Source organism: Pundamilia nyererei, unplaced genomic scaffold (assembly GCF_000239375.1).
Source record: "Pundamilia nyererei isolate P.nyererei 1_Seehausen unplaced genomic scaffold, PunNye1.0 scaffold00081, whole genome shotgun sequence".
Lineage (NCBI taxonomy): Eukaryota > Metazoa > Chordata > Actinopteri > Cichliformes > Cichlidae > Pundamilia > Pundamilia nyererei.
The window spans coordinates 956,617-973,541 of record NW_005187482.1 but is presented as its reverse complement, the minus strand read 5'-3'; the positions used below and the strand labels follow the sequence as shown (position 1 = coordinate 973,541).

Here is a 16,925-nt window from a genome sequence, read left to right as displayed (position 1 = left end):
ACACACACACACACACACACACACACACACACACACACACACACACACACACGATTCTTTTTAGTCAGTTTTCTGTGTCAGAAATTACATCTAGAGGCAAAGCAGCATGCATGAGGAGGCTACAGTCAGATCTGGTCATTGCCCCCAGCACTGCACACTTGTTCTCATTTCTTCTGTAAATAAATAAATAAAGCTTGCCCATCCTCCTAGTTTGCAGAATTGTCTCCCATTAAAATATCCTTGAACTGCAACTGTAAAATATGCTCTGACAACACTTTAAATAACTAAATAAGTTTTAAATCTGTAGGCAAGAGTTCAAGTTATGCTACTCCGTCAGTATCACATTTCAGGCATTAATGAAATTGTATGTCTTGTATCTGCCAACAAAGGAGAGGACTAATATTTTATTATGCTGAGAAATCAAATACAGAGTGTGCATTCAAAGACTTGTTGAACGGAAGGGTTGATGATATATGCTGCAGTTTGAACTTCCTTTTGAAAGAAAGAAACTTTGTGAACACAATGAGTTAGTTTTGGCATTTGTCAGTGAACACTCCTCACCACATTTTCATATATTTCTGCTAGCTACATGAAGGTCTTCTCTAAATATGTTTAAGCTGTTGTTTACTCATAAGTTCTAAATTTTGGGTGTATTTAGATCACAACATTTGGTTTTGACGTAATCTGAATATTAAGGTGGTTTTCTATTCAAAGAACTGTATTATCACCACCCACCCACTTTGTCCTGGTGCCCCAAACCTATTTTAAATCATACTTGGCTCAGTCTGTGGTAAAGTTGTCTAGTCTGGCCTATTAGCATGTCCATGCATCTATATGATTTGTTAATACTAAAGCTTAGCTGTTTTCACATCCTGTTTGATGTGTCTTCCAACCCCCAGCAACTTCCTGTGTTTCCACAGCAAACTCCAGCAGCACAGTGTGCATGTATTACACTGTAACACTGAGTTTACAAAGAAAAGTACAGGCGTTGCCCTTTCTGACATAGATAAACCTAGGTGCTCACCATACTCACTGTAGAATTGTTGTCAAATTACTTGCCTGTGCTCTTTTTTTCAAAAACTGCTCTATTAATACCCCTCTGTAACAACCTGTTCTTCTTTTGGGAGTTGCATAATAAAGGAAGATGGAGCGTTTAGCCAGTTACTTGACTGCTTTCTCACAGTCTCTGCTGCTTAATGACACCCTCGTCGCAAGTTAGGGAATTGATTTCCTTTTGTCCTCTTGACCACTAAATGGAGAAAAAAAATATATCAGTGCTATCTTTTAATGCTTGAATATTTTGAAATGATAAGTCTAACTTAAAAAACTGATGAGCTGTTGTAAGATTTCTCGGATCCAAATACTGCTATTTTTATTTTCCTTTCCATCATTGGGTTTAGGTTGGCCATGCTTTACTGTGTATTTTTTGGCCATCTTTGTAAACCAGTGCTGAATTTGACTGTGACTAGCTTAAGGGTCAATAAATTCATGTTGTTTTAATAGAAATTTGACTTTTACACTGCCAGAGACTTGTAGGATCTCTGTGTCGTCTCGGAGACTGCATGTATTGAGATCAGATTTGTGCAGGAGCAGGCTATTTTCTGATTAAGTGTTGAATTTCTGTAGAGAATGATTGGATAAATATATTTATTTGCTTCTCTGCCTTTCTGTTCTTTGTTCAATTTCAAATGGTTCTCAATAATGTTATGTCGATTAAGTCAATTAATCATTAATGTTTCTTTAAAGTACAATTTGTAACTGGTGTCTGCAAAGCAAAAATCCCATTAGTGACATTAAAATATAATCTATGCGCTGTAAAGTTATTTTATTCAAGGCATTCTAGAGGCTAAGGCTCAACCAATATTAAATTCTACAAGTCATTGGAAGAGCTAGGCACATTACTGCATTCATGAATGACATAATGTAACAGTCAAAAAGGGTCAGTGGTCAGCTTGAGGGAGTCAACATTAGTTACCACTTTCCTCTTGTGACAGCACACATTTGTTTGGTGCCAATGGATAGCGATAAGGCTGGGGGGGGGGGTTTATATGAGCAAATATTGCCTAAGGTTAGTAATGGAGGAAAGTGTGTTTGAACTAGCCTTTTTCCTGTCCTGTTCCTTTGTCATTGTTCAGAGTCAATACACAACAGCAGGTCTGAACAGTTCACATACAGTTGACCCAGCAAGTGCACACTTTGAGCTGATGGCTGCCCAAATGACCATGGTGTACTTAGTCTCTTATGCCTGCAGCTAACACTTGAGTTGAAATCTGCTCTCTTGTATTGGCACTCTCCTTCCCTCTTCTCTGTGGCCTTGCTTGATAGTAACTTGTTAGTGCAATAAATTGTCTGTGCTAAGAGCCATCTGTAGACCATACGCAGCAGTCACACTTTCACAACTGATATTCAGCCACTTGACAAAGTATTTGGGACTGAGTAGACAACATGTAATGTGGCGACACGTGGCATTTGCTTTGTGATTGACAGCAGAAAGTAGGTTAGTGCAACTTCATTTTTTTTGGGTGGGGGGTGGATCATAAATGTAATACTATATCATTAAATGTAATTAATTGCACAGTAGTACACGGTTTATATGAAGCTGTCAAAAGTGGCTAATTAAAGTAAGTTGTTATAAAACTATTAAAGGGCAGACCTTTAAAGTAAACTGCACTGAAATTAAAATGGTTGATAGTGCAGGTGATGGACACTCATTCCGTTTTGTAGCTGTGAACTAAAAGTGCCCTTTATAAAGAGATAATAGTGTTGACCATGCTTACTTTAAATAGGTACTTCCTCCTTACACGTCTGCATTTGCTAAAAGAAATGTGCGTATACCCCAAAGATGTGGCCATCATAGACTCGCATTAGCTCAGTCATTCAGTAATCAGCAAAGGCAATCTGTGTGGCTCATTAAATCAGTCTTCCAAAGTAGTAATGAAGCCAGCTCAAATCTCTTGACTGATTGCTGATGTCACCCTCTCCACAAACGGAAAAGCCTTCATCAATACCCTTATCAGTCTATCCTAACAATACATAATATAATTGATCTTTTTCTCTCTCTGTATGCCCTCAACCATTTCAGTGGCACAGCAGGTGCAGGTTAGATGTTGTCGCAGATATTTCTGAACAACCCTTGGATGCAGCCTTCAGTGAATTCACAGGGTACCACATAAAAAAAGAATGTGTGCACTTTGCAGAAGAAAACATAGCCTCTCTGCTCTGAAAAAGAAATGGCCTCATTTTATGTGATTTGCCCTTGAGGACTTTTCCTAAGCTGATCACAAGGAGTGTGAATCTTCAAAGTGCTCTCTCTCCCTCTCCATCTCTTTCTTGCTAGCTAGCTATTTTGCTCTCTTGGTCTCTCTTGTCACACTGTTTTGTTTTTTTCTCTTGTTTTTCCTCTCTCTGCCTGATCCTGCGCCTTTCCTTTTTTTCTTTTTTTTTTTTTCTCACTAGTCATTCCCTCTGAGTGTTAAGTTAGAGAGCTGTAATTAGGTCTCGCTATTTCTCATCTTCACATCACTCCCTGATGATGCACCATAAAGACACTGACAGCTGTACTTAAACCAAAAGTTATAATTTATTCTCTTTCTGTCCTCCACCCCTTTTGGGTGTCCTCAGCTTTTGTTCCCACTGTGCATAGCATAGGAGATGGCCCACAAAAATTGATATGACCATGGTGACCTGTATTCACTGGCACAACAAAAAGTCACCTTGGACTTGGACTGCAACTAGCCTAATCTTGTTGCTTCAAGTGCAACAGTTGTTATTAATAGATACAATTGTCTAAACTGTCACGTCTGTTTACTGCACAACAGATCTGTAGTTTTTACGCTCCATCCATTAGAAGGAAGAGTGCACTGAGAATTAAACCTGGTATAATAAGCATCTTGGTGTGAAAGAGCTTTCCTTCTCTACTTTATATGTGTATGTATAATAAAATCAGCTTAATCATAACAGGGTCCTTTCTAATGATTTTAAAAAGATTGACTGTTCTGTATGGTTTTCTCCATTATTGACAGTTATATCCTAGATGCATTATTCCAGAAATGATAAAGATTTTTCTTTTTCTTCATTACCTTTTACACAATGCGTCCATCTTTAACTTTGTTTCTGTTTCTTTCCCAAGGAATACTAGTTTGGTACAATGAAAACAATGTTGTTTTCAGTCCATGTAAACTGGTTATTCCCCATGTGCCAGTAAAAGCACTTTGAGAACATATCAGGATTCAGTTTATTTCTGGTTAGATGTGTAATGAGTGTTTGAAAGCACGATTTCTGCCCTGTAATCTTTGCTCCACATTTGGTAGTGACCTAGAGCATTGTTTTAATTAAAATAGTGTTTCAAGCCTTGTTTATTAGAATCTAATGTAATCTGTGTCTTTTTGCATCAGGGGCACACTCATTGCCTTCCTGGCTCTTGCCTGCCCTGCTCTAAGTCTGCTACCTCCCTGCTGGGAGCAAAAGAGGTCAAACTCATTCTGAGCTTCTTCTCCCCCCCCCTCTTCCCTTAACGTCTCTAAATCTGCTGAAGTTTTAATTCTGTCGCTCCATCGGTCTCAAAGTACTGTTATCTCTCTTTTGAAAACAGATGTAGGGTATCTGGTCGGTGATGCATTAGTGTGGAGATTCTAAAGACTATCTCAGGATCCTGTGCACAGTCTTTAATTTGGCACGCACACTATCAATCTATTATGCATACCCTAATAATACACTCAAAGGGCTTCTGCTTTTCCTGACCTTTTCAGTTTTGTCTGAACACTTATATCTATAGAGTCTGCCATGTTGGTTTGAAATGAGCTTGGTTTGTTCATGAAACCAATCAATTACCCATTATGATGATGATGATGATGATAGTATTATTATTAATATTATGTCTTATAAACTTCAGGAAATTATCTTCTTCTTCAAATGGGTTGCTTTAAAAAATAATAATAATTAAAAAAAAAAAATGTAGGCTCTTAGCTTTGGTTCACAGAGTCTTCTTACCCGTGACTTACAGTGAATTTGCTTATTAAAACTGTATACTACTCTTGTAACTGCTAATTTTCTGTCGTCTGATTAGATAACAGAGCAATATTTGAAGTATGCCAAGGTTACCCTGTGCCGTGCAGTCAGAAAACAGATGAGTCTCTATCAGGTCCATTAGAACCAATGGCAGATCCATTAGTCTTTGGCCTGTGAGGGTCAGATGAAGCTTTAGCGTGTCTGTGTTTCTGTCTGGGCCCCTCTCTGACCTGCTGCACATTGAGATTAACCCGCAGTCCAAGGTAATCCCTGCTGCTGATTTATTGCAATCCTGTGTGGACTTTGCAGACATGTGCTTTATTTAGCAAATTGTTTTGGTTTTTTTTCTGCAGCAGCTGTGTGTATCCCAGTGTACCTCACTTTCTCGTTTTAACCAGTATTTGGTTATATGACCATTTCCACTCATGCTATCGTAATTGTGGATGTGTCTTCTCTTCTTTCATAAGTACATTTTGTAGCTTAAAGCTTGGGATTTAAGGTAATCTCCATGCAATCGTTACATATACTCCATATCAAATACTGACAATAATGAACAGATGACTCTATTGTTGTATAGGCCCTCTGATAGACAGTCACAGCAGCTTTTGGTTAACAGTTTTCTCTCTCAATGTAACAACATAACAGAAGAATTTAGTACCTAATTTCTGAAGTTTTCATTAGGGATATTTTGGATTTATCAGTCAGAATTTGCCTATAAGGCGCCTGTTGGCCTATCAGCAAATAAGATGACGTTCACTGATGGCAATGCCTGATGGGTGTGTGTCCCATCGACTTTACTGTCCTTATGTTGTGGCTCGAGTTTAATATTTTTAATTTGTAGTGTTGAATTTGGCCAGATAGTGTGGCGAAGAGGTGAAAGACTTTCAAGTGTAATTTACATGTTATATTTCGTTTTCCATTTTTATGGTTTCTGTCATTTCCCCTTTTGTACATTGACATTTTTTATGTTTGTTTTTTTTAATCATTGGCAGCTGCAGGGCAGATTATTTTTAAAACATCAGCTCTTTTTAGTTATGCATAAGTGAAGAAATCCTGTTATGTGGCATCATTTTCTGTACATTAGTCTAAATGCGCGTCCTCTGTAAAGATGACTGGGCTCTGAAGATAAAGGGCATTGAAACACAGCAAGCCTCATTATGACAGATTTATTCACTGTATTGTACATTTTATTTTATACACACATGCTAAATTGACAATAAAGGCTATTCTATTCTAAATTAATAGTTGAGGACTGCCATGACATTTATGCATCTATAGTGTGCACTAAATTTGTGGGTGGAAGTTGTATATTATTTTAGAGTGTGTGATGGAAAGAGCTGGGGGAGGAGGGAGTCTATAGCGGCAGCTGTGGAGGAGATAATCCTCTGCCTGTGTCTCAAATAGAAACTCATACAACTATTGTGGTTCAATCGGATTACAAAGGGAAAAAAAAATCTTCAGAGAAGGGGAGGGAATGTGTATCATCCACAGAAATGCAATGGCACAATACTTGCTCAGCTTGGACAGGAAAAAAGCACAGTCAGACAGAATGCTGTGGTTGTCTCCTCTATGGTTTCAAAAAAAACTGCCAACCTTGCAAATATTTTATTTCTGCTTTTCCTCATGGACTGCCATTCTTTCAGTTTTGAAAGCCAACCCAGAAGCATTCAAATGGAAACCACTAATAAATAGTTTTTTGACCATGTTAGTTCCCTCTTTAAACATTCACCATGGTAACTTTGTGGCTGGAGGTCCTATAATTTTAACAAAGTAGAGCACATCTTCAGGGTACGTGAGATGATTTTACTTCCTTGCTTAAAAAGTTTAAAAGCTTCTCAGACTGTTTTTCTATGACTCGGGGACATGCTGCTTGAACACTGGAGATAATTTTAATTGTTTTTAAGATTTGAATGCATTTTTAACTGTTACCTGTTAACTATTTTCTCACAGGTATAAGAAAAAACTAAAGCATACAGTATAATGCAGCAACCTCAGTGCTCTGTTATTAACTTTAGTCATGGACTAAGTTTGAGTTCAGGAGGCCTAATGGCATGTTGTGGCATCTAGCAGACAGTCAGTCTCTACAGTGATAGAAAAGAGACATGATTCACAAGTGACAAACTTTAATTCCGGTAAATATATTTGTAACCTACTCTACACTTTACTGTATTTGATTGTGAAGGGGCTCCATTTTTTCTAATGTCTGAATCTAATGTGATCTTGTCACCTAGCTGAAAATGAAATGTAAAATGCCATTTCAAGTTTCATTTTCAGTTGCACATTCAGTCTTCTTTGCGCATATGAATCTACATGCAACAATTAATCGAGCTGAGAACGTTTTTTTTCCTTGAGGGGGGTCAGAGTGGAGGGTGACTTGAACAGCACGACTGATGCTGCTTTGGGTTGAAGGGTGCTTCAGCAGAGTGCCTGCTTGCCAACAAGTGGGCTTGAGCCTGGGTCATGAAGATGAATCATTGCCTTTCTTACTTGTTGGCAACTCTTCATCCTACACTAGAGTACAAGAGCACATTTTGTACTCCTACAGTATTTGTTGCTTTAATGTTTGTTTTTAGTAGATGGGAAGAAGACAACTAAGATTTCTTGCCACCTCTACCTCATACGCAGCACTGCTGAAACCACAGGGTGCACACTGTATGCTGATTTCTTGGATGAGTTCTACTTCATCATACATAGATCAGGCAAATCAGTCACTCGCGCCATCACATGTTGCTCATGATTGTGCGCCCAGGGTGCTGTTTCTGTCTCAAAATGATCCACCCTGTGAGTCAACAATTTATGCGACCATGTACAGTATATGGAGTGTGTGTATTACAAAACTGACTTGGCGTTCCCAATATCTCAAAGATATCATGGGTAATAATCAGTCTTTGCTTTTGACTTTTTCATTAAATCTTCTCTTACTGACGGTGTTTCAGTTGAGCATGGCCTGGCTGTTAGTGATACAGTTAATGGTTTGATTTCTGCATATTAGTCTGCTAGTGTTGCTCTACAAATTTCTGTCAGTTGATCCAATAGTCTGGGCCATGCAGTAACTTGTGATCAATTATTTAGGAAGCATGAATGTGTGCTCCCCAGATCTGCTCTGTTGATTTGACCCCCACCCTCACTTCTTTTCATTGCTATCATAAAGTTTTGTGATTCAGGAAAAACTTTCCCTACCATAAAATGTACTGGGATATTGTTCTCGGATTTAGTCTTACATTTATGATCTGAATTTTTCTGTAGACCTAGGATGACCTGGAAAAACTTGTATTAGGCTGTATGAGATTTTATAGCTTCTAACACCAGATTAAACACCTTTTTGTCTTGTCTTGTTATGCTCCACTTGCAGTAACTATTCAGCTTTGTGTTTGCAGAGAACTGAATGATGCCACACAGTATTAGTCTGGGTAGTCTGTCTTTCTAAAGGCTTGTTCTTAAAAGGCCAGTTTTGTGTGCTTGCATCCATCCCAGAGGCTAAGGCCCTTTGACTTGTAGCTCTGACAGTGCTACATTCACTAGGGAAAACACAGTCACTCTTTCTTGTACTTCATTGTACTACAGTTTTCCCTGTATCCACTGTTGCACATGCGAATATGGACACATCTACCTTCCCACACTTCATTGCATTTTCTTTTTTCCCCTCACTCTCTAAAGCCGCTCCCTCATTGAGTAATGCTGGTCTTGTGCAGGGTTAGCAGCTGGGGAGTTGAGGGACAGCTGGCATTCTGCAGGCAAATAGACCCACATCACTCACTGGGCCAACAAGACAGCTGTCTGGGGATGGGCAAAGGGTAAATTGTGAATTTAAGTGGAGGGGAGGGGGCCAGCAAAGTGGGAAAATGTGACTATAATAGAGGGGCACGTTGATGTGTGATGCTGCATTAGGGATGGGGTGCATACTCTAGCTAAAAATATTTTCTCCAAATTATGCAAAGAAAGTCTGATCCAAGATGGTGGGGGGATTTTAGCAGACGTTACTCGCTCAGAACTGAACAGTCCTTCAACTCAGATTTCTGACTGGATGACAGAGTGGAGCTTAATGCCAGTACTGCTTTACTTAAAAGCTTCTTAAAGAATCAAACAAATGACAGCTTGGTTGTGTAACATGTGTGTCACATATTTATTTCATTTCAGGCTTTATACACTGCTGGTGCTGGGCATAAGTCATTCTTGGATAGGATTTGAATCCTTTTTGTGTTGTCATTCACATAAAAGCTATGTGACTGTAAGCTAGAGCTTAGTTTCCTTCAAACCTACATGTCAAGATGCTGCTTGAAAGCATAAACATGGTACCAATGTTATGTAATGCATAATTAACTTTAAGGAGGGATGTAGTGTAATTCTTCAACTTATATATTTGAAGCTAAATTATCAGCGAAGGCTTTTCCACAAGGATATGGAGACCCAACTATTGGGCATCTGATGCTCAGTATTTTATGCTATTCACAGATCTCTATAATTGTCGGTTTCAGTCAAGTGGTGAGTGGTAAAGAAGGTTTGGTAGGGGAGCATCAAAATTCTTAGCTTTAAAATACGTTTTCCTCTTTGTGTCAGGGAAACAAAGAATCCCTTTTCAAATTTCTCTTCATCCCACAGTTGACCATTTAGCGAGGGCAGAATTATGCAACATGCCAGATATCTGCCACTGATATCTCAGAATGCCATCTTATCTGCTGATATGCCGATCTCAGTCAACATGCTATTATTGGCCAGTACTAATATTTGGCTGCAACACTGAAATTTAAAGTTCTTGAGCATTCCTTATTTACATCTCCCTTCTCTGAGAGTAATTTTTGTTCCTGCCTGCTGTTGTTTAGAATGGCACAGATGTGAGTGCGATAATCTCAGAGTAACACGTTGTGCTGCTGAGAATGGAGTACAAACACAGTTAGGCAACGTAACACAGGGGATCGTTCAGTAGCATTCTATAGCGTGCTCCTCACACACACATCATGGAGACAGATTCTGCCCACAGAAATCAGGGTTACAAACCGAAAAAACTTGTGTTAAAAGCCACACTATCGTTGCGCAATTGTCAACATGCTGTCACAGGTATTTTCTGAAATAGCTTCTGAAAATTAGGATGTTCTCTGTCTTTGCAGTTAGATTTGTCATCAGTTATGTTCCTAATATTTGTGAAACACCTACAACCCCTCCTCCCTACTCGGCAGGAAACGGTTTCTCATCTGAGCACATTTAAAGCATGTCAGGGCGAGCATGATGCAGTCATTATCTACCATTATACTCCCATCGCACTGAATCGGAGACAAGAAATATATGAAACTTCTGGTAGGCTCTGTAATTGACTAATAATAATAATAATAATGGATCAAGTGACGTGACATTCATTTAGATTAAGATTTGGGGTTAACATTGGGAAATGCCCAAATACAATTTTTTTTGGGTTTTTTTTTCCCCCTCTGCTCTTGCATGACCTCCCTCACACGCATTCATTTAGAGGCACATTAAATTGTGACACACATGGTTGAACCACAAGCCCAGCACACCTGCACTGTGGTTCTGTCTTGTCAGACTTGAATGGCCTCACAGCTGTTTTGTGTCTCTCTGATATTACTGGCTTGTTAGTTTCTATAGCTTTAAAGTTTAGGACACATTCATTGTTCTTTTGCCAGCTTAAATCTATGGTTGAAGCTACATTTGTTTTAAGCTGCAGGCTGCTTTTGCCTCAGTGTTTTTTGTACTTTGCTAATATTTACCAAAAGCTTCTCTAGTATGCAGTACAATCACCACCTTGACATAACAGGAAATTAAACCAGTTGCCGTAAGGCTCAATTTATAAGTTTGCTTTTCATTTGTTGACATTTTAACCTGAATGACCTCTCTGTTTTGGGGTTTTTTTCTTTTCCAACACCAGGTATTAAATGAAGAGTGTGATCAAAACTGGTACAAGGCAGAGCAGGATGGAAGAGAAGGCTTCATCCCCAAGAATTACATACAGATGAAACCCCATCCGTAAGTATTGTCACTTATGCATCTGCACTCTTTCATAGCAAATCATTAAATTGGACATATTAACTGATTTTTGAAGCGTGAACAGGGGAGCTTTTGTTCAGTGATATGCAACCTGAGCAGACTTGACCGAGTGTGAGGGTAAGAGAGAGCCCTTGAGATCACTCCTGGCTTGATCCTCAAGAGGACAATTACCTCTGGACCTGTGCTTAGTGCCAAATTAGCTCTCTCTTTATTAACGTGCTCAAGGCCTCTTACAGTTAATTGAATATTGACCTACTGCAGCATTGCTATCAGATGTGCCTTTCAAAGGAGATCTTATTGATCAGCCTTTTCTTTAGTGTGTGTTTGCCTATCATTTGTACAGATTTAACAACAATACTAAAGTGTTTGCAGAATTTTATTATTGTTATGGGGAATCGATTTTCAGCTGGGCTTCATGCATCATCTGTAGTACTTCAGTCCGTCAACAATACTTATAATTGTATGATGGTTCTCAACAGTGTGGCCAAAAACTTTTTTTTTTTCCTGTTTAAAAACATGTTTCCTTATCTGCTTCATAATGAGCATGCTGTGAGCAGATATTGTGCAGGCCCTCTCAGACACAGTTAATCTGCTGCCATCTGAACCTAAAAACTGCTGAATTTGTTCCCCAGTTGCTTTCCTTAAATGTCAACATGACAAGCTTACTAAGTTGTACGTACTTCTCACTTTCAACTCAGCACAAGTCAGATGTTCACTGAGAAAGACAGCCAGGTTGTATATTTACTGTAATGTTTACAGATGGAACTATTCAATACTGTAGTGAAGTAGAAATGGTAGTGACAGCACTGATATTGAGTTTTCTTTGTTTTGAAAATAAAGAGCCAAAGCACCAGGCACTCGCACTCCCCAACAGAACTGCACACACAGCTGTGCTGTACAGCAGTTCGCAGAAGAGCATTTCTGTTTCTCTTACCAGTAGTAATGATGTTTTGTGGGTTATCCGTGCGGTTATGTAATAAGAACACAAATGGTTTCAATAATTCCCTCTCACAGAGGTGAACGTGTTTCTGATGCCAGTGCTTCTGTTTTCTTGGCTCCAGTAATTGCCTTGCTATTACTTTTATCAAATAGGGAAAGGGACTCTGCACAGGCGCACTGTCCTGCCAAGCCTGATACAAAGCAGATTAAGAGTTGGCCATTACATTATTGATCTTCACCGATGTGTAAAGGAGCCAAGATTTCGTCTTTGGGCTGGCTATACTTTTTAATTATTTACACAAGCAAAAAGCCTTCACTTGCTTTGTCTCCCATTTTTCTCTTCTGTGATATATTAAGCTGCTTTCACTCACAACAGAAGCACTGCAGCGCTGAACGTTTCTCAGCCTGTCCCACTGAGTCAACCTGGGCCCTAAACACACTTAACCCTGCAAGCTTGTTAGTACAGAATCTGTGTAGGGCTAGATAAGCTAATAGTCTAATAAATTTGCATAGAACACAGTAGCGGGCAGTAAGTGCTGTACCCAGCTTCTCTAACCAAACATTATTTTCACTAGTAAACAGATTTAACGATTGGTAAATGCTAAACAGATTTGCTATATTTTAGAAATGACTACTGGAAATAATTATCCCAGCATTGTCCTGTGTTCAAGTGTGTAAAAAGAAAAAAAGAGTGCACTTTAAGACCTAATAAACACATCTCAAAACCTCAGATTGAGTCACTCATTTCTAAGCCAATGTGAGAGTTGAGGTCAAGCTGTGTTTTCATTGCTCTTCATGTGTGGTTTTTAGAAAGATTACGAAAGTCCACGAGACCCTTTTATCATTAACAGAACCTATTTAATTTTAATTTGGAGATCACTTTCCTTTCTTGAAGATAGGACTGACAAGTGCTCGTAACATTCCCCTTACTTGTGTATTCGTAAAACACCGCTTTTGGCTTGGTAGATGCAAAAGTCAAGTGAGGTATTATTATTACTGTAAAAGGTTATCAGATAAGGTTTTAAAAGGGACCTACAATACAGATTTATAAATAACTTTCTATAAATAACGGTGTGTGTTAAACCTAAGCTTGCAGAAACATGTTTTTTTAGTCATTTCTTAAAAGGAAAGACTTGTGTAGCCAAATTCCACAGACTGGGTTCAAAGTGACTCAGTAGGATGTTGTTTATGGTAAAAACAAAGTAAAAGTTGCTTTTTTTGTTATTTGTTTGTTTTCTATGGATGTAGTCTCAGTCATATGTTGTTCCTTGTATAACTGGGCTTGAAGCCTGCCACCTTTGGGAGAGCTTGGTGTTTTGTATCATCGGTCATGTGACACTGAGTCCTCTCTGCTCTCCAGGTGGTTCTTTGGGAAGATTCCCCGTGCCAAAGCAGAGGAGATGCTAAACAAACAGAGGCACGATGGCGCTTTCCTCATCAGAGAGAGCGAGAGTGCACCGGGGGATTTCTCTCTGTCTGTGAAGTGAGTATCACATAGAAACGACTAGTGTCACACTTGGTTATCTATAAATACAGTTTACTATTATCATTATATCAGCACATGGTTTCCTGACATTTGATCAGGTTCCTAAGTTTCCATATTTGGCATGTTTGAGTCATCAACAAAGCCACTTCCCTATTCTGGTGAAGTCTCAGTGATGCCCTCCAGTGGCCCGTGTTTGCCATGTTGGACCGGAGCCTTCAGTGTTCTTAACTTTACAGCCGACACACACACACATTTCCTCTTGTCTGTTTTTGTTCATTCTGTCTATCTGGAAAGAACAGTAGGCGACATGTAAAGTTTGATGCCAAGATATGGATCTTAATTACTGTCTGAACTGTTCTGATTCCAGTTAGATGCTTTGGAACAAATGCCAATCTGTTACCAGCATGTTGATTCATTTGACTAATACTTACAAGGCTGTCAGACATCCCTATTTGATAAGTGGTGGTTTGTATGTGTAATTTGCACTGCCTTCAGGGCATCTAGGTACTTCTGTCAGAAGTTGTCGCTTACTGTCCCCTCTGTGACCTTCTCTAGGTTTGGAAATGATGTCCAGCACTTCAAGGTTCTTCGTGACGGAGCTGGGAAGTATTTCCTATGGGTGGTGAAGTTTAACTCCCTCAATGACTTGGTGGAATACCACCGCTTGAACTCAGTCTCCCGCAATCAGCAGATCTTTCTTCGAGATATAGAGCAGGTCCCCCAGGTAAGACATGACACGCACATAGCGAAATGAGCTGTGGGTTGGAAGTCTTTTTCTTCTCTCCCCCCCCCCAAAAAAAAGACTGAAACCACAGTGGCACAAGGTGCAGAAAACGCTAAAAAAAAACACGCGGTGCAGTGTCTTTGACAGACTACTGTGCGTAGATTTTTCTAGACACAGACATGCGTTTAGCATCTTAGTATTCGGATTTAAAAGGACCGCACATGAGGGCAGAACCATTAAGACCAATATGTAGTTGTGCACTTTTCATTTTCACTTGCACATCATGCAGTGCACATGTGTGAGTGGAGGTAGTTGCTTTGATTTCTGACTGTTTAAAGGTATATGAGTAAAACTGAAATGTTATGTTGAAGCAGAATGGAAAACTGTCCCTCAAATTTGTATGTGCGTATTCTGAGGACATGTTTTTGCTTAGATCATTTGCATTAATATTTTGGAGATGAGTAATACAGATGCACGATTTGCCTGATCACACTGTGTTATGTTGTTCTTTCACTGGAGAATATGTACAAACACAGCTGTCAGTGTTGTGGCAGAAGGTTGATTAAAAATGTCCACAGGTGACCTGCTGTCCTGGATTCCAAATTGGTTATGAACAAGGTTTAGAAAAGAGCAGCTGATTATTTGAGAATTGCAGTTGCATTTTCAGCTAGAGGAGATGATACTCTTCTGAAGCTATTAAAGAACTCTTGGCTAATGTGTCAGTATAAAAACCATAGATGGCAGCCAGACGTCAGATGTAAATCTAGCAACTATTTCTGTAACACGTGATCTCTTCTCTGACAACCCTGCATGTTAACGTGCAGCTGTGTTTGGACGCTCGGATTGAATCTTGATGTCACCTTGAACTAGCAGTAGTGGTTTTGTAGTGGTGTTAGATGCGGTAAAGCTGCAGACTGAGGGACATGTTGCAGGGTTAGTTGCACAGAGGATGAAGAGGAAACATGAGTCAAACTTAAAAAGATGAGAAGAAGTTGCAGGTAAACCAGAGGAAGAAAGAGACTGACAGAGAGTCAAGTGTATCTGTGGGTGTCGGAGGCAGGTAGTGGGAGAGGACATAGTGAGGTAGCAAGTGTGTGTGAGCAAAAGCTGCAGAATGCAGAGGTTTCATAAAGATCACAAAGCAGAAAATGAAATGAAGGAAACTGCCGATTTTTGAAGCTTCACAGAATTGATTTAATTCGTTGTAGTCATGGCTATTGTCTGTTATTGTGGCGTTAGGGTGTAGGGTGCTCAGAACATGAATTTTGTCTCGTTTACAGTTGAGTCAGTGTGGATTCCAGTGTTTTTCTTTAGTTTCATTGCATCCCCGTTGCTGCAGTTTTGCTAACCATCATCTTTCGATCCCGCAGAATCCCACATATGTGCAGGCGCTCTTCGACTTTGACCCCCAGGAGGAAGGCGAGTTGGGTTTCCGACGCGGCGACTTCATTCAAGTCCTGGACAACTCTGATCCCAACTGGTGGAAAGGAGGCTGCCACGGCCAAACGGGCATGTTCCCTCGCAACTACGTCACGCCTGTCAGTCAGAACATGTAAACAGTCAGACCATGTAAACAACAACCACCACCACAACAGCAACCATCACCACCACCACCACCACCATCATCATCGTTTTTGATCTCATCTGAACCCCACCCTTCCCAAACCCAACCCCCTTCCCACCTCTCTCTCGGCCATCCCACGATAACGGGAGCAAAGAGAACGCAAACAACTGAAAGACAGAGAATAAAAATGACAGGAGCAACGCTGTCGTGGGCGACGCTGTGTGGGTGACAGCTGAGCAAAAAAATCAACTTTTATATGTGCTGAGAATGTTCACAGTGAACGCCTCAGCGAGGACCGAACTGTCTTTGAGGGAAATCTAGATGCAGCATACATTAGCGTCCTGCTTCAACCGTGAAGATAACCAAATGATTCAACCGCTCCCACAGCTGCTTCTGTCTCCTCCTTAACTTCCTAACAGTCTGCCTTTCTTTTGTTCTGCTTTCTTTGCCACTTTTTGTTTTAATCAACTGAACGAAGAGCCTACTGATGAATCCTAACTCTGTTTTAAAGAAAAGAAAATACATAAAAATATATTAAAAAAAAAAAAGAAGAAGAAACTGTTTTAGAAATGTACAAAAAGAAGAGGAAAAGATGATTGCATCAACAATACATAAAGTCTCCATGTTTAAGATCATTGGCAGAGAATTGTACATCAGCCTCAGGCTGCATAAATAAATCAATTATAGAGAGAAGTCATTTTTTTAAGAATATATATTATATATTTGTATGTGTTTGTCTGTTTTACCTCTCATCACAAATTGTTTTGGGGTTTTTTCCATTTGTAAATTATGTTCAATCTTCTGTCAGTCTGAATAAGACCTAGTAGCTCTAGAATGTGATGAATTGTCAATTTTGTTTCGTTTTTTTTTAACCTTTACATTATCTGAGGGCTCTCAGATAAAACCACATGACATTTAAAGGGTCACAAGTTCCATTTGAAAAATGTTTTTGTCTGTAACGCAGAGAAAGTAAAGTCGATTCTCTGAAGAAGTCCTGTCAGGAAGCTGATGTTGACCAGCATAGCAGAGCCATGAATGCTGCAAGAGCTGTCACACAGAGCCCTGTACATAAAGGTCAGCAACCTTTCCGAAAGCCAATATATTTATTGCAGCCATTTTTCTTTTTTACCAGGGCAGTGAATGTAGCTGACCGAGTCTATAGACACAAACATGAGGGAAGCTAGGTCGGAGAACTGAATTTCACAACC

General features: G+C 39.6%; 1 protein-coding gene across 2 annotated transcripts in view; it reads left to right on the top strand.

The window, feature by feature from the left end:
* Nucleotides 1-16,265, top strand: part of grb2b (growth factor receptor-bound protein 2b) — a 23,732-nt gene extending 7,467 nt beyond the window's left edge. For both annotated transcript variants that reach the window (XM_005738003.1, XM_013912140.1), the window contains exons 3-6: nt 10,886-10,983; nt 13,304-13,426; nt 13,985-14,153; nt 15,524-16,265. In XM_005738003.1, the coding sequence (XP_005738060.1) occupies nt 10,886-10,983; nt 13,304-13,426; nt 13,985-14,153; nt 15,524-15,709 (576 nt within the window). In that variant the 3' untranslated portion in view covers nt 15,710-16,265. The remainder of the gene's footprint in view (nt 1-10,885; nt 10,984-13,303; nt 13,427-13,984; nt 14,154-15,523) is intronic.
* Nucleotides 16,266-16,925: the final 660 nt, after the last annotated feature.